Here is a 25730-nt window from a genome sequence, read left to right as displayed (position 1 = left end):
TCGTTTTATTCAGACATATGCTTTTCATTTGTATACAATCATATGTACAACCCTACATAGCAACAAATGGATTGTTTTAAACAAACTATGGATTTAGATCTTAAAATATGAAATAATATATTTGGTGTTTTATCATAGGAAAAGAGACAAACATTTAAAAGCTGTAGTGAGTCGATACTAGTGATGCACTGATAAGATTTATTTTTGTATTTTTATTTTTTTTGACTGAGTACAAACTAGTATTTATACAGTATTTGAGTATTCGCCGGTATCAACTACTGATACTTGATAATGCCATTGTCTTGCAAATGTTTAATTTTAATCAAATATTGTTTACAAACAAACTTTTCTTGAACACGGTGTACGTAACAGTCAAATACAAACCTTTTTAGGGTAAAAGCTTGTCGCTACTAACATATTACCATAAAACTAACTGAATATTTTTTTCTAACGGCTTTGCCACACATTTATCACTTAAATTTTGTCTGTAACACAAGGTATTTCAGTTATAAAATAAAACTGGCAGGACAACTGGAGTGATTCATTAGTACACCATTGCTCCCCTTTACTTTGGACTCCATTAATAAAAAAATAAATGAGCAGGTGGTTCTTTTTTATGAAGTGTTATGTGTTCGCTTTAGAATTGCCACAGTTACCCAAGTACTGTAATGGTGGAGCGATCAAAGGAATCGTTGATTTTGTGAGCCATTCACAGTTTCACTGTACAAGTTTGTACTTTAACTTGCTTGGGTTATTCTTAAACCTCATATAGAAATGCTACTGGCTGGATCAAGCAGGTACCCTGTGGGCTTAAGGAGGGCAGGGTGGGTGAGCTTGGTGGTAGACGTGCCGTGCCACAAGGCTTCGCCTGATACTGGTATTGGTGCATCCCTAGTCAATACCATGCTAATTCAGAGGTAGTTACATTACATATAGTGTACATACTGTTGGTCTACACTAAAAATAAACTGCAAAATCCCATTCAGGCTCTTATTTTTTTTTATGTTTTATGGAGTTCAGATTTAAGATGGAACAATCTTAATTACATTAATTGGTTGCACACATTTGAGATTGTTAGCTTACACTGGTTAATCAACCGATATGCTTGACAATGAATCCCTTTATTATCCAGTAAAACAAAAGTTGGAATAGACACAAATATAGTTAATTATAATCAGGCAATGTGTGACTTTGAAACTGCATGCCCATGATAAATCACATTGTGATATAACATTTATACATACAACTCTGTTCTTGATATATTTAAAGTCCACCCTACTACAAGTTCAAGGCATCTTAAATTTAATGGATGGCTTTCAGCTTTTACTGGATCTTTCTCGAAGATATGCAAGTCTGCGACTGATGCAGTCCACTGGATAGGTTCTCAAATTGTCCTTTTTGTTTGCATAATGGTATTTTAATTCCTTATTGCAGAGGAACGGCTTGTTGAACTTTCCCTTTTCAGAGAAATTCTACCATGCATCACTTCTCAGGAGTACTCAACAGTTCAACATGGTCCCATTGAGAGGTTCTTTGTGGACTTGGGCCCAGAACTGGTTCTCCTGCCGCTCTACATGATGACCTGTGAGTGTCTAATGCCCCAGCTTTATAGGCAGTTAGCTTGGTAGATTAGTGAGTCATGGTTGAGCGATGCATTGGGCAATTGTTGCAAATATCTTGATTCAAAGTCTTCAGACATCCTTTGTCGTCAAGGCTCCCTTGTTCTCTTACTCGGTCTTTATCTCTGACAATGGGTGTCTGGCAAGAGATTAGAGGAAGTGAGGAAGTAGAGGAGCACTGGGAAAATCTAATTGGATCCATTTGAGAGTGGACAGTAGAGCCCCTACTGCACAGGGTATCAGCATCAGCGAGAGACAGTTGCGTTGATGTTTCAGAGCAGGAGCTCTTCTCTGTCTCCACAGAAACCATAGAGTCTATGGTGCAGTCGCGGTGAAGCTGAAGAGGTGCTTTTGGGCAATACCAGAAAAAATACTGGGAGTGGTGTCGTGTGAAAAGGAGGAATAGTAGGGGATTTAGGCAGGCAGGTAGCGGCTGAAGAAGCAAAATGATTGATTTCAGCACCTCCTCTCCGAGAGATAGAAGACCCAGGAGTGAGCAGATGGAGAGGAAAGCTACTGGCACATACAGAAGGCCATTTGTGAATATTAGCCAGGCTACATGTTTGATCATAGCACAGTCCCACAGGCCCTCACATTCTCCTTTAAGTAATTCCCAGTAAAGGCGGATGTATGAACATGTTACTATGAGTAGGCACAGGGTGTTAATCATAATGAGCACTAAGGGAAAGACCAAGGAAGATGGTAGCTGAGAGCCTGAAGGTGGTAGGGGTGTCGGTAGGCAGAAAGGTGAGGATCCATACTCTCCAAGTCCAAGCAGAGGAAAACAAGCTAGGATGAGTGAGAGAGTCAGACACAAAAGTGCAAACATACGTACACTTCTCAGTGAGGGTGGTTTGCCATAGCTTCGGGCACATGTCACATTGACTCCACACTGCACAGCCGCCAGCGTCAGCAGCAATGCGCTTGCCTCAGAGGCAAGCACCCACACCCATCCTGTCACCTGACATCCAGGCCCTCCTTGCCAGGGGGCACCATGGTGGCTAAAGTCTCCCATTGTTAACCCGTCTACAAGGGCCAGAGTGCTTGTACAAACACCTGTCAGCAGATTAGAGGCACCCATGCAGGCCACTGTGAATCTTAGTGGCGACAGGGAGCAGGGGGAGCTGAATAGAGAGAGGAGCAGCAGAGAGTTCCCTAGCAGAGACACCAGGGAGATGGTCCATAAGCCAACACGAACCAACCAGCTTCCCATCAGGGAGTCACAGGGACGGAAAGGACCTGTGACACCAAACATATCAAATCCATCAGTGTTGGACAAAATCTATCAATAGAGCACAGCTACTCCTAGCAGAGTTTTAAAGAATACAGCTGTATTCTGGAGGGTGTATTCAAACTGTGATTGCAGTGACGAAAATTCAGACCTGGTGTTGGAGTGCACTGGACACTGGCCTGAAGTTTGGACTCCTCTATTTCCAGCTGAAATTCCTCTAGATCAGGGTCATCTGGAAACATTGGGATCAACATTCAGAACTCCAAAGCCTGATTTCCAAGCCATGCGTACAAGCTTATGGAGCCACATAGAGCTTACAGTATATACTGGATACAGTGCCATGAAAAAGCCTTGGCACCCTTCTCTAATTCTTATATTTTTGGATAGTTTCTCCACTTTAATATTTAAGATCATCAAACAAATGTAAATATCAGACAGATATAACCCAAGTGAGCTTAAAATGCTGTTTTTAAACAGTGATTTCATTTATTAAGGAAACATATTCATAGTTACCTGGCCCTGTGTGAAAAGTAATTACCCCCTTGTTAAATCATGAATTCATTGTGGCTAATCACAATTTTTGGTGATTTTCACTGATCATACCCAAGGAGTCTGGAAAGGGTAAGCCATTGCGAAAGCTTTAGTATTCTAGTGAACCATAGGGAAAGCCATAATCCTCACACGGAGAAAACATGGAAGGTGGGTATAATAGCCAAATATTGTATTCAAGTAAGAGTACTGTTACTTTAGAATAATGACTCAAGTAAAAGTAAAAAGTATTCCTCCAAATATGTACTTTAGTAAGAGTAAGAAAGTACTCAATGAAAAAACTACTCGAGTAACTCGTAATTTCTGATTAAAAGCAAAAAAACTAAATCGGAGCATGAAAATCAAATAATAATGAGTCCACACACACCTGCCACCATTTAAAATTTGAATTGCCAACAATACAACACTTGCATTTGACCCTCCTGCTTTATTCACTTAAATGACTGAATGAAGAAACAGTTTGCTGACCAGACTTATTGAGAGTGTGTGTGTGTTTGAGGGAGAGAGAGAGAAACATCTTACAGCAAGGTGTTCTCTCAAGTTAGAAGTGGGCTGAAATATCCACATTTGGGCAGTCATAATTTAAGACTATGCTGCATGACAAAGCTGTTGTTTTCCAGAGTCTGTCTGATTGCGCACGCAATAATGGACAAATAAAAGTAGCGAGCAGCGTGTAGATCATTGTAATAGAGTAAAAATATTGATTCTTCACATCAATACTCAAGTAAAATTAAAAAGTATTATGTTGCATTCAAACTACTCAAAAAAAGTACAATTTATCCAAAATGTTACTTGAGTAAATGTAAATGTAGCGGATTACTACCCACCTCTGCCCAGGAGTGGCCGGCCTACAAACATTACCCCAAGAGAACAGCAATGGCTCATCCAGGAGGCCACAAAGGAACTCATGACAACTTGTAAAGAACTGCAGGCCTCCCTTGCCTCAGTTAAGGTCAGTGTTCATGACACAAAAATAAGGAAGAGACTGGGGAAAAATGGCATCCATGGCAGAGTTCCAAGGCGAAAACCACTGCTGACCAAAAAGAACATCAAGGCTCGTCTTACTTTTGCAAAAAAAAAAAAAAACATCTGAATGATGAAGATATTTGTGAGAATATTATATGGACTGACAAGATGATAGTTGAGTTTTTTGGAAGGTGTGTGTCTTGTCATCTGGCGTAAATGTGGCACAGCATTTCAGAAATGAACATCATACCAACAGTCACACATGGTGGTGGAAGTGTGATGGTCTTGGGGTGTGTTGCTCCTTCAGGACCTGGACAACTTGCTGTGATTGGAACCATGAATTCTGCTTTTTAACAGAAAATCCTGAAGGAGGATGTTCAGCCATCAGTTTGTGGCCTCAAGCTGAAGAACACTTGGGTTCTGCAGCAGGATAACAATCCAAAACACAACACCAAGTCAACTTCTGAATGGCTCACAAAAACAAAATGGTTTTAGAGTGGCCTAGTCAAAGTCCAGGCTTTTATCCGATTGAAATGCACTGGCATGAATCAGCATGACCATGAAAAGGCCGTTCATGCTTGAAAATCCTCCATTTTTTGCTGAATTCAAACAATTCTGCAAGGAAGAGTGGGTCAAAATATCTCTACAGAGATGTGAAAGACTCATTGCCAGTTGTAGAAAATGCTTGATTTCAGTTGTTGTTGACAAGCCCAAAGGAAAAGATGAACATTTGTTTGATGATCTTAAACAAAGTTGGGAAACTATGCAAAAATGTAAGAATCTGGGAAGGGGAAAATAAATTTTCACGGCACTGTAGGGAAATCTCAATGAATTAGAATCGTGTCAGAAGCTTAATTTAAGTAGTTCAGTTCAAAAAGTGAAACTCATAGAGATGCACTAATCACACTCAGAGTGAAATATTTCATCATTTTGTAAATATGTATAATTTCTATGATTATAGCTAACAGCAAACGAAAACCCGAAGCTCACCAGCACTAGAAACTACAATATTACGTAGCAAATAATCAAGAAACAATGAAAATTGTTTTTTAAGGTAAAAATTAAGTCGGAATTTGCCATCTGAAAAGTACTTTTCTTAAGTGAATCTATATTAATGAACTGATATTAATGAACTTTTCTACCATATTTTAATTCATTGATATGTATGTTTATACCTTCAGAACAAAGACACTGGTATTTCTTGAATAGCCTTATACAATATTCATTTTTATAGATGTTTTGGATGAATGGGTACTTTCTTACATTGTGTGTCAGCCTGGTGTGGGTAAATGGCAGAAGTTCTCCTGTGAGGGTCATCATCGGTGTTGCTTTGATCAGTGTCCCACTGGCCCACTGTCTTGTAGCTATCACAAGAACCATACACACAGCACTGGTAGGCATATGGCATCTCAATCACCCTGTAAAACACAGTCAAGCTATTGTGACTTGAAATCAGGAGCATCAATCCTACATATTTTGAATCCAAGTTAACAAAGATGTGATGAAGTAGCAAGAATGTTCCATGGCAATGAGTAAGGTCCGCTGCACACCAGGCAACACGGCCAAACATGACAACTACAACCCCAATTCCAATGAAGTTGGGAGGTTGTGTTAAACATAAATAAAAATGGAATACAATGATTTGCAAATCATATTCAACCTATATTTAATTGAATACACTACAAAGACGAGATATTTGATGTTCAAACTGATAAACTTTATTGTTTTTAGCAAATAATCATTAACTCAGAATTTTATGGCTGCAACATGTTCCAAAAAAGCTGGGACAGGGTCATGTTTACCCCAGTGTTACATCACATTTTCTTTTAACAACATTCACCAAACATTTGGGAACTGAGGACACTAATTGTTGAAGCTTTGTAGGTGGAATTCTTTCCCATTCTTGCTTGATATACAGCTTCAGCTGTTCAACAGTCCGGGGTCTCCGTTGTCGTATTTTACACTACATAATGTGCCACACATTTTCAATGGGAGACAGGTCTGGACTGCAGGCAGGCCAGTCTAGTACCCGCACTCGCTCACTACGAAGCCACGCTGTTGTAACACGTGCAGAATGTGGTTTGGCATTGTCTTGCTGAAATAAGCAGGGGCGTCCGTGAAAAAGGATGTTGCTTGGATGGCAGCATATGTTTCTCCAAAACCTGTATGTACCTTTCAGCATTAATGGTGCCTTCACAGATGTGTAAGTTACCCATGCCATTGGCACTAACTGAACTTTGCGTCCATAACAGTCTGGATGGTTCTTTTCCTCTTTGGCCCGGAGGACACGACATCCACAATTTCCAAAAACAATTTGAAATGTGCACTCGTCGGACCACAGAACACTTTTCCACTTTGTATCAGTCCATCTTAGATGAGCTCGGGATCAGAGAAGCCGGCGGCGTTTCTGGGTGTTGTTGATAAATGGTTTTTGCTTTGCATAGTAGAGTTTCAAGCTGCACTTAAGGATGTAGCGCCGAACTATATGTATTGACATTGGTTTTCCGAAGTGTTCCTGAACCCATGTGGTGATATCCTTTACACATTGATGTCAGTTTTTGATGCAGTGCCGCCCGAGGGATCGAAGGTCACGGGCATTCAATGTTAGTTTTCGGCCTTGCCGCTTACATTCTGTGATTTCTCCAGATTCTCTGAAACTTTTGATGATGATATGGACCGTAGATGATGAAATCCCTAAATTCCTTTCAATTGTACGTTGAGAAACATTGTCCTTAAACTGTTCGACTATTTTCTCACGCACTTGTTCACAAAGAGGTGAACCTCGCCCCATCTTTGCTTGTGAATGCCTGAGCAATTCAGGGAAGCTCCTTTTATACCCAATCATGGCACCTAGCTGTTCCCACTTAGCCTATTCAGCCGTGGGATGTTCTAAACAGGTGTTTGATGAACATTACTCAACTTTCTGTCTTTTTTTAGACCTGTCCCAGCTTTTTTGGAACGTGTTGCAGCCATAAAATTCCAAGTTAATGATTATTTGCTGAAAACAATCAAGTTGATCAGTTTGAACATTAAATAGGTTGTCTTTGTCGTGCATTCAATTAAATATAGGTTGAACATGATTTGCAAATCATTCCATTTTGTTTTTATTTGTGTAACACAATGTCCCAACTTCATTGGAATTGGGGTTGTAGACGATTGCAATTGTGGTTTGGGTGATCGTTTAAAATTGCTGCTCGCATTACTATTGGTCATCATCAGTTTTCTGTACTGCTTATCCTCATCTATTTTATTTCTTTCAAATTCACTCGTTAGTTTTACTTTGCAAAACCTTTCCAGGCCTTCAGGGATTTCAAGAAGAATTGACTTGCTTTATGATGATTGCTACTTGATTCTGAAAGTTCAGCATTGACCTAGTGGTTACACTGACTATATTGGATGTGTTTATGTATGCGCTTTACCTGATACGAGGGAAGAGATCAGGGCTGAAGGCATCATATAAGTCAATGTTTCCCCTGAGCTTGAGATGGGTGAGACCCTCCAGGCCTGTAGATGGCACTGAGCTAAGCCTGTTTTCAGTCAGGTCCCTGGGAGGAATAAAGAAACAAGAAAATGCGCAGTATTTTCCCTGTGGGCCATGAAATGTTTATAAACAACACATTGGCATACCATTATAGCAAAGCTGTTACACAAGGACAACACATAAGGAAAGAACAAAAGAATTAACTGATATGTATCACCGTGTGTTACTCACAGTTTGAGCAAAGAATGCAAAGAGGCAAAGGCATCTGCATGGATCCACTCTATCTTGTTCCAACTCAAATCACTGACAGTAAAGTGAACAAAATAAAACAGGGATTATATTTTGAATACTCTGTCTGTGACCAGTAGATGTCAGTAAGGCTGCATATGAGTGCATAGTTTAAGACGCTCATTGGCTTAGAAACCCTTTTAAGCCTTAATTTACCTTACAAGATCTACAGTATCTCTGTCAAACGGGACCAATTTGACTTTTTAATAGGATTCCATTTATTTGAAAGGCCTGTACAGTGCTGTGTTTCACAAGAATGTAGTGTCCCCCCCTACATTCCGAGAAGTTATCTAATGACAGTTTAGCGGGGTCCTGACCTTCATGATACATTTCCAAATCAAACATATGTAATATGAAAACGGCAACAGGAAGGTTTTTCTTACAGTGTTTTTAAAGAGGCGAGCTGCTTGAAGGTGCTGGACTCTAGCCTTATGATTTGGTTATGCTGAAGCCCTCTGTTGAGAGACATGCAAGCCATCTAAGGGAAGTGTGATTTTGTGAATATTTTGAGGAATTGTAGCAATCACTCACATTTCTTGTAGTGCAGAGCAGTGGGAAAAGCTTGGCAGATGCTGTATTTGGTTGTATGACACCTCCCTGCAACACCACACAAAAACTCTATTGATGTCGCTGCTCATCATTTGACTTTTGTTCATCTGCAGTTTCCCCCCTCTCTTTGTTTGTATGTGTACTTACAGCACTCTGAGGCGAGGCAGCTGTTCACATAGATCTAGAGGGAGAGTAGAGAGACCCGCCTGAGTCAGCGTCCTAGAGTGAGAAAGACAGTCCTCTCATAATTGTTGGAGTGCACACAAGTGACAGCATTTTCCAGTGAGCCTGACGTAGGTGGACAAGAACCTTTGCCCAACCTGTCGTTGACTAGCTTCAGTCTGTTTTTGGAGTCCAATTCTTCTCATAAAATCCAAAAAATGCACGCTCGCACCATTATCCCTGTCAGTTCATGCGTTTCATTCTTTCCTGTTGACCATTTTTGTGTTATATCGACAGGTTCCGGGAATGAATGCTCCCTTGTCTCTCATTTTTAAGTTCTTTGGCCTTTACAAAGGTACTGATTTGATCACGGTTTGCTGGTTTGTTAGTCAGTAGGGTGATGCAAGAACTGCACATCTGTTTCCATGAAAGAGTTCAGGGTGGCACATTAGATTAGGGGATGTCGTTAATCATTGCCAACTGTGGGCCTGTGAAGCCCTTTGAGACTCTTTTGTGATTCAGGGCTATACAAATAAACTTGACTTGATACATACTCAGGAAGAACCTACGGTGGCTGGGAAGTGCAAAACAATAACAAATTGTGAGACACTTTTACATATCAGAAAGCAAATTAACAAACGTTGAAACAAATTTGCATTTTAAAAAACAAATGGACAAAATGCGAAACAAATTTACATTTTAGAAAACAAACCCGACTGGACCGGAGTATTGCAGCAGGTTGCTCAAGAGGGAGGATGTTGGCGAGAATTAAAGCAAAAGTGTGGATATTTGAAAGGAAGCTCGTCGACTCCATTTATTTGAACGTACATTCTGGTCACAAACTTCACTTTTTCATCCACAGGCACATTATGAATATAGTTTAGTATTCATGTAAATCATTTGATGCTTTATGTACCATTTATATGGCTTGAGCCGAGGCGACGCAACCTAGTCTTAAACCTAACCATCATAAACTTCAGATTGAGAAAAAAAAAAAAATAAAGTTTATTTTGTACAAATTTGATACATATTTGGGATGGTCATCTCATTTCATCTGCGTTAGCCTCCCCTCCCCCCGATGCAGGAGCCAATTATGTTGAAGGGGGGCGCGTCTTTCGAAGAAAGGGCACGGGATTCCTAATAACACGGCAGTTTGTGATATGGTACATTCCCTTTCCGGTTTGTGTCACTTGTAATTTGCGTCGTCTTTTGTTAATTTGTTTCGTGCCTTGTTCATTTATTTTCTGAAATGTAAAAATGTTTCGGCTTTTGTCAATTTGTTTTGTGAAATGCACATTTGTTTTGCGTTTTGTCCATTTGTTTTCTGAAATGTAAAAGTGTTTCGTTTCTTGTTCATTTGTTTTCTGAAATGTGTTTCGGTTTTTGTTAATTTTTTTTCTGAAATGCAAAAGTGTTTCACAATTTGTTATATTGTTTTGCACTTCCCAGCCACCATAATAGCCTATAAAATGTATGTCAGAATCCAATATGGACAGAAGAGTTTTTCCTTATTTGCCATTTGTGTCACAATTATACCATTAAATGGTACGGTACCGTCTGTCATTTTTAGTGAGTATAGTATAGCTGGCTAACTATATGACAAACTAGTGGATGGAACTGTTCCATCCTCTTCAGAATCAAAAATAGTCAAATTTTGTTATCGTACGTCATCCTCTGTAAACCAGGAAGTGCTTTTGTTAATGATTCAACCTTAGTGTATGTTCAATTTTAGTTAGCAGATTTGTTGAAGCTTTGCCTAATAAAATAATATTGTGTTATTTTGTGTGGTTGTTCAAGGTGGGGGTGACACTCACAAAACTTCCAGGCTGGTTGTACCTTTCAGGTCAGGAAAGTTTTGAATTATGGTCGCTCCGTTCAGGGAACTGCAGTACAGAAAGAAAAAAAAAAAAGTGTAGTGTCTGAAAAGTGCTCACTTTCACTCATGCACATATGTTTGTCCACCAGATTCTGTCTAACAGGTCATTTTAACCATCACACTTTTCATCCAACATCAATATTGGCTGCTTTGGCTGTCTCACTAGACATCATAAACCACATCGTTCAACATGTTGTTACAACAGACTATCTTTTACCACATCAGGACACAGCACAGCAATACACTAACACAACATCATTCAGTAGGCCATTACACATGGCCGCTCTTGCTGCTTGGGTCGCACAATGATTTAAATAGTGTTTGGGCGAACTCACTGGAACTGTTTTCTCCTGACCGCATACTTACAGTGTGTGCAACTTTGGTAAGAACTGGAAAGCGGATTTTCCCACAAACTGGATGGGGTTCTCATAAAAATGGCTGCAAAAAAAATTATACAAATATATTATGTTCAGGCGGCACGGTGGCCGACTGGTTAGAGCGTCAGCCTCACAGTTCTGAGGTGCGGGGTTCAATCCCCGTCCCCGCCTGTGTGGAGTTTGCATGTTCTCCCCGTTCCTGCGTGGGTTTTCTCCGGGCACTCCGGTTTCCTCCCACATCCCAAAAACATGCATGAATTGGAGACTCTAAATTGCCCGTAGGCATGACTGTGAGTGCGAATGGTTGTTTGTTCCTATGTGCCCTGCGATTGGCTGGCAACCAGTTCAGGGTGTACCCCGCCTCCTGCCCGATGACAGCTGGGATAGGCTCCAGCACCCCCGCGACCCTAGTGAGGAGAAGCGGCTCAGAAAATGGATGGATGGATATTATGTTCAGGTAAAATGGGTTTGACATATCCAAGCTGTTGACTAGAAATAGCCTTTTAGTTGTCAGTATAGTGTTGAGCAAAAGCATTAAGCTCACATGCTTTGAAGCTGAGGGTTTCCCACAAAGGCCCTCTCGGGGATGGCTTTGATATTGTTGTTATGGAAGCCCCTGCAGACGAAAGTCAGTTTGCAATATAGTTAGGCAGTCTATTAATACGGATCTGATTTGTCTCTGAGGGTGTGACTGTGTTTGTGTGAGAGAGGCAAGTCATGTTGCACCTGCCATTGCACAGCTGAAAAACATTTTTGGTTACAAGAGATTTGAACATGAACACGTATGCTGTGTGTATCTGTGACACGTGTGCGCCATGGAACATCTGCTGAATTTGAGTGAAGACGTGTGTGTGTGTGTGTGTGGATTGGGGGGCGTTGTGTGCAGCCAGCACCTGCTTTGGGTGAGAGAGATTGTATCCGAGTGCCACATTAAATTCACTTAACGGGATTAGTGGGGATAACTCAGCTACGATAGTCATGTTGGGCAGGTGTTATTTTGTGTGTGTGTGTGTGTGTGTGTGTGTGTGTATACGCACAGTTCCTGTAGCTTACTCAGTGTCCTGATGGCCACAGGGAACTCCTGGAGATCATTGTAATTTAAATCCCTATGAAAGACAGATAAACATCAAGTTGTCATGGTTAAATAAAATATTGAAAGCTCATGGCTTACTAGAGTTTTTAGTGCATGGAAATTATAATTCAAGCATGTACAGTATAGTATTCTAAGTGTTTATGATAATACGTCTGCATTATACATTACGTCATTTGCTCTCTGAGAGGCTGACGTGTTTGAAGTTCATATTTATTTGACCTTTGCTGCACTTACCTTATTATTTGAGTCTGACTCTCATTGGTTCCCTGGGAAACACTGTATCATAACAACTGTTGCTATCACTGACACGTCTCACAGGTGGCAGGGAGACAGGGTGGATTTGCTTGTATGACGATCTACAAGTCTACTTCGTTAATGTAGTGTTACATATATTTCTATGCTGTACCAATGTGACGAGTTCCCAAAACTGACAGTCTGTCAAAATGGTTGGAATGGTCACTTCAACCTGAATACAGCGCAATACACCTTGTAGCAACAAGAAAATCGGATGATTGGTTCCGGAGAAATTGAGCTTAAAAAACGGCCTTTTGGGAAACGCATTTGTGTGATATCGCATGTAGAAAATCGGGTCAAAAATGCAAATTCAAATTACCGTAAAACAGTATAACATCATTATTTCTCAACATATCTCTACAAAAAAACAAAAATCACACTTATATTATTGTCCATGCTGAATTCAACTTCAAACTTATTTTTTAAGATGCTCATTTAAAGGCCCTAATTATCAAAAATTGACAAAAATTTTTGTCAAAATGTAATTATTTTTTTTCAAAAGGAAAATAATCAAACTAAGCTGTTCAAATGTGGACATAATGTATGAAACTGTAATGTAATTTCAAAAGAAAATATATACAATTTGAAATTGTGAGCATTGGTTGCCATGGTAACGGGTTTTGTAACAGAATTACTTGACTTCACAAGTCAGACTATTTCTCAGGAACTACTGGATGAATTTGGCTGAAATTTGTTATGCACTTACTTATTAATCTATTGTCTGCAGCTATGACGTTTGATGCTACACAGTTAATTCTACTTGATGCTATAGATGCCTGCAGTTGTACGACCCCCAAAGCTAGTCTTTTGTAACCTTGACAATAACATATTGGAAAATAATTTGAAGTGTTTGAAAGTTCTCATTTGCATTAGTATCTTGCAAACGCTGTGAATATTTATAGCGCTTATCTTGAGTGGATAGTACAGTATAGAGATTATATAAAAGTTAGTTGTGATTATTCCACGGACTTCCGGGCTCATCGTCTCTGCCTATCCCCATGCAAAATGAGTGCTTTCTTCAAAAGGTTACTGATGAGATACCAAATATTTTGCAGAGTAGCAAATTCAAGTACAACCCCAATTCCAATGAAATTGTGACGTTGTGTTAAACATAAATAAAAACAATACAATGATTTGCAAATCATGTTCGAGCTATATTTAATTGAATACACTACAAAGACAAGATATTTAGTGTTTAAACTGATAAACTTTATTGTTTTTAGCAAATAATCATTAACTTAGAATTTTATGGCTGTAACACGTTCCAAAAAAGCTGGGACAGGGTCATGTTTACCACTGTGTTACATCACCTTTTCTTTTAACAAGATTCAATAAACGTTTGGGAACTGAGGACACTAATTGTTGAAGCTTTGTATGTGGAATTCTTTCCCATTCTTGCTTGATGTACAGCTTCAGCTGTTCAACAGTCCGGGATCTCCGTTGTCGTATTTTACGCTTCATAATGCGCCACACATTTTCAATGGGAGACAGGTCTGGACTGCAGGCCGGCCAGTCTAGTACTCGCACTCTTTTACTACGAAGCCACGCTGTTGTAACACGTGCAAAATGTGGTTTGGCATTGTCTTGCTGAAATAAGCAGGGACGTTCATGAAAACGACGTTGCTTGGATGGCAGCATATATTTCTCCAAAACCTGTATACCTTTCAGCATTAATGGTGCCATCACAGATGTGTAAATTACCCATGCTATTGTCACTAACACAGCCCCATATCATCACAGATGCTGGCTTTTGAACTTTGCGTCCATAACACTCCGGATGTTTCTGTTCCTCTTTGGCCCGGAGGACACGACGTCCACAATTTCCAAAAACAATATGAAATGTGGACTCGTCGGACCACAGAACACTTTTCCACTTTGCGTCAGTCCATCTTAGATGAGCTCGGGCCCAGAGAAGCCGGCGGCGTTTCTGGGTGTTGTTGATAAATGGCTTTTGTTTTGCATAGTAGAGTTTCAAGTTCCACTTATGAATGTAGCACTGAACTGTATTTACTGACATTGGTTTTCCGAAGTGTTCCTGAGCCCATGTGGGGATATATTTTACACATTGATGTCCGTTTTTGATGAAGTGCCGCCTGAGGGATCAAAGGTCACGGCCATTCAATGTTGATTTTCGGCCTTGCCGCTTACATGCAGTGATTTCTCCAGATTCTATGAACCTTTTGATGATGATATGGACCGTAGATGATGAAATCCCTAAATTCCTTGCAATTGTACGTTGAGAAACGTTGTCCTTAAACTGTTTGACTATTTTGTCACGCACTTGTTCACAGAGAGGTGAACCTCGCCCCATCTTTCTTTGTGAATGACTGAGCAATTCAGGGGAGCTCCTTTTATACCCAATAATGGCACCCACCTGTTCACAATTTGCCTGTTCACCTGTGGGATGTTCCAAACAGGTGTTTGATGAGCATTCCTCAACTTTCTCCATCTTTTTTTGCCACCTGTCCCAGCTTTTTTGGAACGTGTTGCGGCCATAAAATTCTAAGTTAATGATTATTTGCTAAAAACAATAAAGTTTATCAGTTTGAACATTATATATCTTGTCTTTGTAGTGTATTTAATTAAATATAGGTTGAACATGATTTTCCAATCTTTGTATTCTGTTTTTATTTATGTTTACCACAACGTCCCAACTTCATTGGAATTGGGGTTGTAATTTCATCCACGTCAACACAGGAGTTCAATTTGGATCAACAGTCTCATAGCTTAGCTAATGTTAGCTCATGCTCATTCTTTGGTCAAAACTAGAAGACTACACAATCTTTGATGTTTTATCATCAACTACAAGAAAAGCAAACTACATCAGCACAACATTCTCATTTTCTTCCCTCCCTCATGGTGACTTAGTGATCGTGGGTTAATTGGCCACTTCGTTAGAGGCAGCACGGAGGCGTGACTGCGTATCTTATTTTCTGTATTTAAAAGAGGGTTCCCTGCTTTGTTGTGGAAAAGGCAAACAAACATATACGTACAGAAACTTAATTGGTCACTCAGATAATTTAAGGGAAGCCATGTTTTATTTTCTGGAACTCACCACAAGCATGTTGCACGTGAATGTACAGGTATACAAGTTTTGTGCCGCGCACACACCTGCTTGCGAAATTACTAATTTCTCCGTTCATTTAAGGGCATGAAAATTTAATAATTCACAACCTTTTTTATATTAACGGTTACTATCAGCCATAAGGGATACAGTACATTTCGGTGAAATGTCAGTCCACACCCAGAAAACACCAATTTTTCGACATCTTTGGTGTACTCGTACGGATGTCCACAGATACTTACCTTTCATCTTCTACTTGGTTAATCCCCCCCAACATCCCGATTAGCTGGCGAATTTCAGTTAAAAATATCCACCATTAAACTCATGAGCCGAAATTCCAAAGTGTTCTCAAAGCCGTGTATTTTACTGGAGATATTTATATCCTTTGGCAATATAAAAGAAACTAAATCCCCCTAGATTATGTCAGGGAGTTTAAAGATATTAATTAAAGTTCAAATTCAACTGGATTTGTTTTTATTCTTTTCCAAAATGTCTTTGTTATTTACTTGTCTAAAGCAATATCCCTGTGTTCTCCCATTGTTTGAGGAGATGTTGTGAAATGTTTGTAAGTGCTCAAATATCCTGTGTGTAATATACTTTGTCTCCTTGACGGCTCATTGCAGTAATGGTTTTCATAATACAAGATGGGCTCAGGGAGCGTTACAGTGCTGCAGAAGGTCACTAGAATTTCTCATAAGCAACGCTGCTGTGTGAGCGTAACCCTTCATACCATCACATTCCCCATGTCAATGACACCTGTCTGTCAACCTCCATTTCACCTGTCTTTGCTTATCGCTTGTGGTTGCAACACTTTAACCCATTCAATTCTGCTCCAAACATTCACTCCTTTTTTTTTTAAATTATTATTTTTCTATTATCTCCATTCCCTTAACATGTGATGGCTTATTAAGTTCATGGACCCCTGGTAACATACACACATGCATGTGCCCCCAAACGCCTACTCAGAAAAAAGAGCACGTATTTTGTTACACTTCAGCAGGTTGTTGAGCAATATACCAGGAACATTGTTTTAATTAGACCTCAATGACTTCTGCTGGATACATGCGTTCTTGCTCTCAGATTAAATTTCTTTCCCTATTTAAGACAGTACTTTTCTGCAGCTTCCATATTTGTGTGTGGCCATGTTCTGGTTTGCAAATGGAATGGAATTTACTGTAGAGAACGTTGACTTCTGGATTCCTCAATGATGACCTCCAGAACCGGGGACACAACGGATCTCTAAGGTAATAAAATAGCAACCTTTATTCTTAACAGTCCTGTTATTCAGTAAACCTTCCAATACCTAACACTTTTATTTAATAATTCTTTAAGTATTTATATTATTTGGCATGCTTAGTCGTAGGATTTTAGAAGAACATTAAAATCTACTTCCAGTGCCTCATAACACCGAAACTGTTTTGTAAGGCACGTGATGAAAGTAAATTGATGGCTTCTGGCAATGTTATTTTTCTGAGGGTGTATTTCAAGGGCTTTCTCATTAATTTTGGGGATATTGGAAAGCTATGTGATTGCTGTAAACACTATCATACATATTGGATGTTGATACTTGCTAATACAGGAATATTTGGGGAAATAATCCAAACATATTTCATCTTGGCCCTTGAATTCGATTTTTTTGTCTTCTATGTATTATATCGGTGAACGTGTTGAGCAATCAGAAGAGCCAAAAGATTGGGAAATACCATCATTTGGGTAAATTACTGTCCCAAATATTTTGGCTCACGCATGTATGTCTTTGAATATGTGAATAGCTGTGTAAGATACTCACAGAGTCTCCAGACTATGTAAACCATCAAAACATTTTATGCCCATGATCTGGATCCGGTTGTTATGGAGATGTCTAGGAAAAGGCCACAACTGTTGTTCAGTGAATCTGACATTCTGGTCTTCCGTACAACCTGCAACCGCCACCACCTCGACCAACAGAACAAATACGTTCTATACTTACAGTACAACAAGTGCAGAGAGGTTGGCAAATGCATAATCTGGGATATGCGTGATCTGGTTGAGGGCCAGGGTCATGGCCTGAAGAGAGGGTAGAGCATCCAGGGCTGTTACTGGGATCTCTGTCAGGGAATTGTCATCCAGCCACAGGTGTCTTAGAGAGGGAACTCCTCTAAAGGCGGCAGCAGGAACTTCTGACAGGAGGTTAGCATCCAGACGCCTGTGGGGTTAGAAAATGAATCTTGTGGTGGTGTGTTGTGGTATTGAAACACTTCGGCTTCCAGGGATGTATTTATGAGGATTACACATACTTCATTCTTCTGTTATCTCAAGCACTTATGGTTTCTTCTGTGGAAAAAAACGTGTTTAGCTTCACCATCACAGGCTTGTACAGTAGCTACTGTAAAATGTGCTTGTTATTATTCCCTCAGTTTCCTGTGAAATTTAACAAGAAGGGAGCGTCAGGATTCTTAAAATCTTGCTCCCGACTTTACATTTAATTTCCTGGCACTATCACATCCTGGCAAGTCCATTACTGAGACACAAGCATGGTATCCTTTCACATGATTAATTTATTACACTGGACACACACAAACATCTACTCTTAATCTTTTCAAACCGACTAAGCTTAACAAACCTTTGTCCCCCTCTCGGTCTCCTCAAACCATTGGCATGAGTGTGACATAAACAGCAAGGAAATGCACTAATGCATACACACTGTCCAGGCTGATGGATGGTCCCTCAGGGCAGATGTGAGAATCCAAGGCCACATCCTCGTTCTATTCTTTTTTGGCCCTTCACACCTAATATTTAATTTAAACCCCCTCCCTTTGTCCTATTTTAAATCCCATCTTGTTACATCTATCGACATCGAAGAACCACTGTAAACCAGTCAGCATCTCACAGGTTATTTTCTAAACTTCCTCGTTCAGTCTATCACTATGATTCTTTGAGTCTTGTGCTGCAGCTCCTTCTGCGCCTCGTCACCCCTTCGAGGCTTCGCCAAACAAACAGAAACATCAAAGTAAAATCTTAACATAACCTCTGAACTGTGGGCTTTGTTCCCCAGGGACATTCTCCATCAGGAGAGGCTATACTGGCAAATGCTCACCCATGACCAGCATCAACACATTTTCATTGTCTACTTCCTAAGAGAGTTTTTTATTATTATTATTATTTCAATTTTTTTGTGCTTAACATTGTACCTCGGCATCCTGTGTGGACATTGTTTGTCCTTGACCCAAATCACCAGATGAAAGCTGCGGAAGACCCTTCAACTTCTAGACTGCTCTCCAGGGCAAAATAATTATTTTTCCTGAGAGTAGACCTGCCAGGTCTCCAGAAGGTCCAGTCAGAACTGGGAATGTCTCACAGAAACCAATAAAGCAGCAACTATTTCCTGTCCATTACATCAAAGTCTGAAGTATGATTAGGGGAAAGTGAAGGAGAACATTCTATTACATGATCCAGAAGTCGTGTGGACTTCTCTGTCTGAATTCTCCAGATGAGCAAATGTGTATTCACTGATGCCTACAGATGAGCATAGTCCAGTAATTACGTTCTTTCATCTGTTTACTGACTGGCTTTGATATATGATGTTCTTCACAACAGTTTTAGTTCTATGGAGACAAGATCATTCTTGTTTGAGATCAAGTGATAATTTTTGAGTGATGAAAGCATCCTGTGCAGTGATGCCATTCTTTCTTTTTACTTAATCAGGTGTTTCACGTCAGTGAGAGGCGCCGACAAGCTTTACTTTCCAAAGCCTTTCCACCTTAATCTTTCGATGCTGGGCTTATCATTACTATAATGACAAGGTACTGCTTCTCTACGAAGGAGCTCATTGTGTATGCGTGCGTTTTCTCTTGACTTGAAGCCATCTCTAAGGGGAGTAATTGTTCAAGGACCACACGCATGCTTTACCTTGTACACACAAGCATCGCACATTGAACGCAAAGACAGAAAACTGAATTTTGACACAGATCAACAAAACATGCAGCCTTTAGGCACACATTTACAGATGTGGGAATATGCAGCGTATTTGAGCAGACCTTTAAACAGCATGTAAGCAATTGGGACGGTGAGTCGTAATGTGCACCATTCATTTGTTTCAACTTTACCAATCTGCAATGAAGCAAATGGCTTAATGCATTAGACCACATGAATTATTAATGTGGAAAGCAAGCATGTGGAGTTTGTCTGCGGTATGTTATTAAGATTGACGGGTAAGGATAAGGAGATGATCTCCACATGCACACACCCAGGCATACTTGCTGACACATGTACATTGACCCCCACAGATGAGACAATTAAGCCACTAAACACTCATTAGCAAGGGGATAGCAGTGTGGGTGGTGCAAGAAGAACGGGGAAGAGTGGAAGAGGAAGAGTTGGGAAATTAATGGAAAATGAGGTTGTTTCACAGCTCATTGGAGATGTTCTCCCTGGCCTCCAGTGTCTGCTGTTTCTCTCATGGCTTCCAGATGCTACCATGAAGTGCATTTACACAGAATGAGACTCAGACAGCTCTACTTGAATTCAGAGGTACTTTTGCCTATATTAGACTACAGTGTGCAATACGTCACCGGTATATACAATCGAGATATGCATGGTTGAGGGTTGTGGCCTTTTTCGTTCCCTGCTGAATGAGATGTGAGTGTGTGTATGAATTTGTTATGTGGGTGTTGGACTTACAATGAAAGCAGATTGGGAAGGTCCCACGGAGAATCGTCAGGAAGTCTTTCAAGGTGGTTGTTTTGTAGCATCCTGGAGGGAATGAAAATAATACATTGGTTTTATTAACTAAGGATGAAGAAATGGTGAGGGCACATGAGGCTTCTAATAATTCCATTTTGAGAGGAATCTGACGCAAATAGGAAAAGGTCAGTGAAGGTAGAGGAAAGGAGAAGCTCCTTGGGTGGGCTGTTGTCATTCTCAGAAGAAAAGAGCAATGAGAAGGTGGGGGGCAAGCAATTGAACACTCAATTTCCCTTCCTGTTCTCTGTTTCTTCTTTTCATTTAAGTTACTTGGGCTCTTATAAGTCTTCAGGCAACCCCAGGTTGTTGATATTGCTTCTCTTATTGTATTATGAAGAATCCAGAAATGTGAAAACCCAGCAAAGCAGTGGAATACTGAAGTTGCATGGATCCACTACCTTTATTGAATTGATTGATTCTTTTTTTTTTTTTTTTTTTTTTTTTTTTTTTTTGGCTAACACGGAAGGCTACCTGTTATAGCAAAGAAAAAGTGTGATGACCACCATAGCCCAGGAACCGTATTGCAACAAAAGACAGAGAGCAGTACAAATGTCACTCACTGTCCTAGCTGCCTCAGCACAAACTGTAATTAATATACCTCTTTGAACATATGGTCTGAGTACACAGTTTACTATTTTTACGTGTGAGCAGCAGCTCATAACAGCGGTAAAATGTTACTTTAAAGATTGCCTGGATGATTGTTTCGAACAAGATCAGGGATCAGTCCACATTATATGCAACCTCAAACATTTCTCTGTGCCAAAGTTATAGTGCAGTGTATTGGAATGGATTGCAAAAGACACTAAAGTTTTAGTCCTGTATGGTTTGAAGATATTTCATGTGGTACTACTGTACTGTGTGCGAGTTGTCTGCGGGTGCATGTGTGCCTATGTGTATGTGCATTTGTGTGATTGAGACTCCATCGCCAGCAACCTTGCAGTTCCCTTATACAAGGTCAGCCATCCATTTTACTTACTTACAGTCCAATAAAGTTTATGTATTGAGGAAGGAAACCAACAGCTGAACTACTCTGAGGTCAAGGAGAACATCCAAAGTTGGCTTGCAGTCATGTATGAATACTTTGTTCCTTTCTAATGGATTCAAGTCAAGTTCATTTCTTCTCAGGGTGTCCACGGATCCTTAAAAATGACCGTCCTTAAATCGGACATTCAAAGATCTTAATGAACAAATGTGTTGAACAGCTGACAAGAAGAAGAATTTAAGACAATGTTTCATTTAGTTGTTAATAGAGTACATAAGGTAGATTTTGGTAGCTTGAATTAATAAAAGCTGCCACCTGCAATCCCTGAAAAAATACTTCATACTTTATACATCAAGGTATTATCACTGAAAACTATTGTTATATAAACATTTAGTGAATGAGAGGTCTTAAATTTCATCCAAGTGTCCTTAAAAAGTATTACATTCCGTTTCCTTAAACCTGCAGATGCATTTGTATTCTGTATCATTCTACTGAATTGGTTGATCGGGCTGATGAAACTGCTTAATACCCACTAGAAATGTGGCTACATTTCATTAGCTTTTAGTTGCTTTTTTTTTTTTTTTTTCTCATGGCATTGAATCGATTGCACCTGGACTGTTTTGGAATGAATGAGAATATTCACATGGTACATGAATGAGAATATTCACAGGCACATCTATATATATTTTTTATGGCTGCTGTACATGTTTTTGTAATTTACAGCTGTAGTATTTGTGGCATGCATAAAAATAGTTTGACAGTGACTTCTCTGTCACTTGCAAACACGGTGGGTGGCATGACTAGGAGGTCCTTGCAGTACACCTTTAACTGTGTGTGAGTGGGATTTACAGGCATGAAGGAATTAATTCAGTCATGGCGCGGAAATTAACGATGCACTGACCTCTATACTATTCAAGATCACAATCCCACCCAAAAGTCTTGATACACCAACCCACCAGCATGGCTCAAATGCTGAAGCCATGAACTTGGTTTGAAAAGAAAAAAATAAATTACTAAGGTGATGCAGACCCTTGAGAAGCGTGGCCTGAGATACCTCAGCTGGTTCTCAAAGATTCGCCTGGCACCAACTGAAATTGTGGCCACATTTCATTAGCCTTCGCCCTCGTAATTCTGTATATTTTTTATAGCTGCTGTGCATGTTTTTCTAATTTCCTACTTGTCACTACTTTGCGTCTTGCATAAAAATAGTTGGAAGCCGGCTTCTCTGTCACTTGTTGCAGTCATGGTGGGTGGTGTGACGAGGAGGTCCTTGCAGTACACCTGTCAAGGTGTATGAATGGCATTAACAGAATTGAAGGAATTAATTCAATCGTAGCGGGGCAGTTAATGCCCTCTCTCTCATTTACACTGGCCTGTGTATATGAGAGAGAACAACTCCACCCAAAGTTCTTGATGCAACAAACCGCCAGCATGGTAAGAAGACCAAAGCCATAAAATTTATTTGGAAGGTAGGTAGAAATTACTCACAAAACTTTAAGGTTGTGGAGTCCCTGGAGAGCATGGCCAGAAATATACCTCAGCTGATTTCCAGAGATTCGCCTAGAGGTCAAAGTAGAGATCAGAAAGTGAGACAAAAAATAGGTACAAGCATATACAGTACATAAAAGTGTTGCCTTTTGTTTCATTCTATACTTTTGGTTGAAGGGATCAAGTGCTGCCATGACTTCATCTCCATGCTTTGGGGTGAGTGTTGGGGTAGTATGCAAATAATATTCCATTCCCTTCAATGTGGTTGCTATTGGCCCCAAACGCACCCTGAAACCTTAAGAAATCAAAGGGAGTTCTGATGAGTAATGTCTGATTTGAATAAGACTCAGCTCAGCAAGTGCTGAAACTAAATACTGTGTTTGATTGTCTTCCTGTGCATATGTTTACATAGTGTGTGTGTGTGTGTGTGTGTGCGTGTGTGTAGGGTAAGGTATATCCTTTTTATATGCACGTGTGTGTGCGTTTAGTGTGACAGCTTGTGCAAGTTTCCATGTCCTTGATTTAAATTGGGCTCGTTCTAAGGAGCCTTGAGGATAGCAAGGGAGAAAAACCACACACATTCATACAAGCAATCCAATCAGCTTGTTTATCAAACACGGCACCTAATGGTCATTTGTGAGTGTGTATAAGATGTCCAAATAAATAGCATTGAGTCCAGCAGTGTAACTCTCAAGGTCAGAAGCTGGAAGCTCAGTTTAAACAGATTTGCACTTCACAGCTTGAGACCACCCACTTTTGTTAAACACGCACCCACACATTACATGTTACACACCGGCATCATCTTCCTCACACTCTTGCTCTTCAGTCCGACAGACTTATGTCTCGGTCCAAATCTAGTCACATGCTGATAGAATACTGGCTGCCCTTCCAAACCACCATCACTAGTATCACCCAGATGGTAGCAGACAAGGGCTGTGAGCAAACTCTGACATCTGATACTCATGTCATTGTGTCTCAGGCAGACTCACTGCACTGGAGAACCACTCAGTCCCACGTGTACCTGCCAATTCTCACACCTGAAGTGTGTGTTTATCAACACAAATACAGACACAAGCCACATGCAGATTATAGTATAAAATTTATTATTTACCAAGCTATTTTGGTGCCATTTCGTCATACCGCTAGATCCACAGTAAAAACCTAGATACATTGAATGCGCATGATGTTGCAAAAAAAAAAAAAAGTTGCGTATGCAGCTTTTTGAGTGCATGTTGTATTCCTAATTGCATATAGTGTAATGACTGCAATTATTTCAACTTTTGAAAGGCGTAGTTCATTCATAGAGCGTATAAAGCCCTTTTGTGGTTCTAGCTATTGCTGTTGCTCAAGATGGCCACAGTGACCATTTCAATCTGCACTTAACAGGAGCAACTGTTTCTGTAGACCTGCTTGAGGCCCCATAAACTAGATCCAAGCCTTTTTCTATATAGGCCCTAAAGCGTCTTCCTGCTAATGTAAATGATCAGCTGCAGATGCATTGCAAATATCCAGTAGGTTGCATTAAAGGGAAAATTAAGAACGGTCTCTGTAGTGGAGGTTGAGTGATTGTTCGAGTAAGTCTTTTACAGATTTGGGAAGCACGCAGTTACAGCCATGGTAGGTATGATGTGCTCTCAGCCAACCAGCCTTTCCCTATTAGCTGCAACACTGGTGCCAAAATTGCATGAGAGTGGAGCAGTGCGTTCATTGGATACTTAATTTGGTAAATGGATAGTGAAAATGTTTTGATGGTCTTGATCGACATCAGAAAAACACCCTTAACTCTGTTGACACAGTTTCCATGACATCAGTCTGTGTATATTCGTGCATATGTACATATGGGTGAATGTTCCGCACTTTAGCTTTCATGATCATTCCAAATCAATCTTATTCTAATGAAAAGCGCCTTGCTCTTGTCAAAGCATTGCCCCAGCTGTTTTTTTCTTTTCTTTTAATTTGATTTCAGCATGGTTTGGACTCTTGTTGGCCGTGGGCGAGAATTGTGGAGATTGTAAAGGAGTGTCACTGACTCCATTCCTTTGAACGTACCCAGCAAGGTACGTACCACTCACGTACATTTTGGTCACAAGCTTCGCTTTTTCATTCACTGGCACATTATATATTATGAATATAGTTATTGATGTAAAATATTTGATGTTTTATATACTCTGTTTATATGGTTTGCGGTCGTTCAGTGTCTCGCTTGCTTAAAACCCCGAAAAATGTATTTTTTTTGTGTGAATGGAAGCTTATGTGCATTGTGATTGGCTGTAATTTGTGACATTGCAACGGTGTGGCCCGGCGATACAAATTTTTAACCGCAGCAACAACAATGGCAGACTTATCCTCCACTCATGAAAACAGTTACCAAACCACGCACACTACGCAACAGTTCAGTCGGGTCCGCCCGCGTCGCCCGGTGTGTGGCATGCAACCAAAGAGACAACCCTGGCATTATCCTATTGTGAGTATCATCACATCCAACTCTCTCAATTTATTAAACATTAACCAAAGGGCAAACTTTATATTTCGGTTTGCGTTGAATAGTCTGTCATACTGCAGCATAGCTAAAATGATGATTATACTTTCCTGTTAAACGATTGTGGTTTGTAGTGTCTGTATACAAGTGCGCAAGCATGCAAAGACCTTTTACACCCTTTATCCATCCACAGAAATTGGATCTCTCTTTATGTTGAGAGGTGCAGTCTCAGGGTCAACCACTTAACCTGGCATTAACATCTGGAATTATGGTAGTAAAAGTAAGACTTGGGAAAACTGTCAGGGGAAGGTTTATGCAATAACAAATGTAAGCAGAGGAATACACTACATTGGTATCAGTAAAAGGAAAAATACAACTGATCTAGATAGCTCCCTTTGTGTGCACATATGGAGGACTAAGGTGCCCAATATTACAATCTCATAACCTCCATGTTGTCCTGTCATAGAGCTGCTATTTTTTATGTTTTGTGTTAACGTTTGCACTTCGCTC

General features: G+C 40.1%; 2 protein-coding genes across 6 annotated transcripts in view; one reads left to right on the top strand and one right to left on the bottom strand.

Annotated features, from left to right (window-relative positions):
* The window catches only part of LOC133486517 (leucine-rich repeat-containing G-protein coupled receptor 6), a 59987-nt gene that overhangs the window by 19 nt on the left and 34238 nt on the right, over positions 1–25730 (bottom strand). For 3 of the 5 annotated variants that reach the window (XM_061792197.1, XM_061791850.1, XM_061791933.1), the window contains 16 exons: positions 22742–22813; positions 20209–20280; positions 17519–17734; positions 17339–17410; positions 12136–12204; positions 11643–11714; positions 11088–11159; positions 10660–10728; positions 8831–8902; positions 8666–8731; positions 8518–8589; positions 8078–8149; positions 7785–7910; positions 5629–5783; positions 3002–3082; positions 1–2858 (listed from right to left, as the gene is read on the bottom strand). The exon at positions 1–2858 is cut by the window's left edge and continues 19 nt beyond it. In XM_061792197.1, the coding sequence (XP_061648181.1) occupies positions 1630–2858; positions 3002–3082; positions 5629–5783; positions 7785–7910; positions 8078–8149; positions 8518–8589; positions 8666–8731; positions 8831–8902; positions 10660–10728; positions 11088–11159; positions 11643–11714; positions 12136–12204; positions 17339–17410; positions 17519–17734; positions 20209–20280; positions 22742–22813 (2587 nt within the window). In that variant the 3' untranslated portion in view covers positions 1–1629. Of the gene's footprint in view, positions 2859–3001; positions 3083–5628; positions 5784–7784; positions 7911–8077; positions 8150–8517; positions 8590–8665; positions 8732–8830; positions 8903–10659; positions 10729–11087; positions 11160–11642; positions 11715–12135; positions 12205–17338; positions 17411–17518; positions 17735–17825; positions 17863–20208; positions 20281–22741; positions 22814–25730 lie in introns of those variants that run through there. The other 2 variants (XM_061792101.1, XM_061792020.1) reach the window with 2 other exon arrangements.
* Positions 24726–25730, top strand: part of LOC133487214 (transcription factor Spi-B) — a 35798-nt gene continuing 34793 nt past the window's right edge. Inside the window, exon 1 of the mRNA XM_061793732.1 lies at positions 24726–24798. The gene's annotated coding sequence lies outside the window, so the exon portion shown is untranslated. The remainder of the gene's footprint in view (positions 24799–25730) is intronic.

Source organism: Phyllopteryx taeniolatus, chromosome 1 (assembly GCF_024500385.1).
Source record: "Phyllopteryx taeniolatus isolate TA_2022b chromosome 1, UOR_Ptae_1.2, whole genome shotgun sequence".
Taxonomy (NCBI): domain Eukaryota; kingdom Metazoa; phylum Chordata; class Actinopteri; order Syngnathiformes; family Syngnathidae; genus Phyllopteryx; species Phyllopteryx taeniolatus.
Note: the sequence above shows the minus strand (reverse complement) of the source record. Positions and strands in the feature narration are given on the sequence as shown.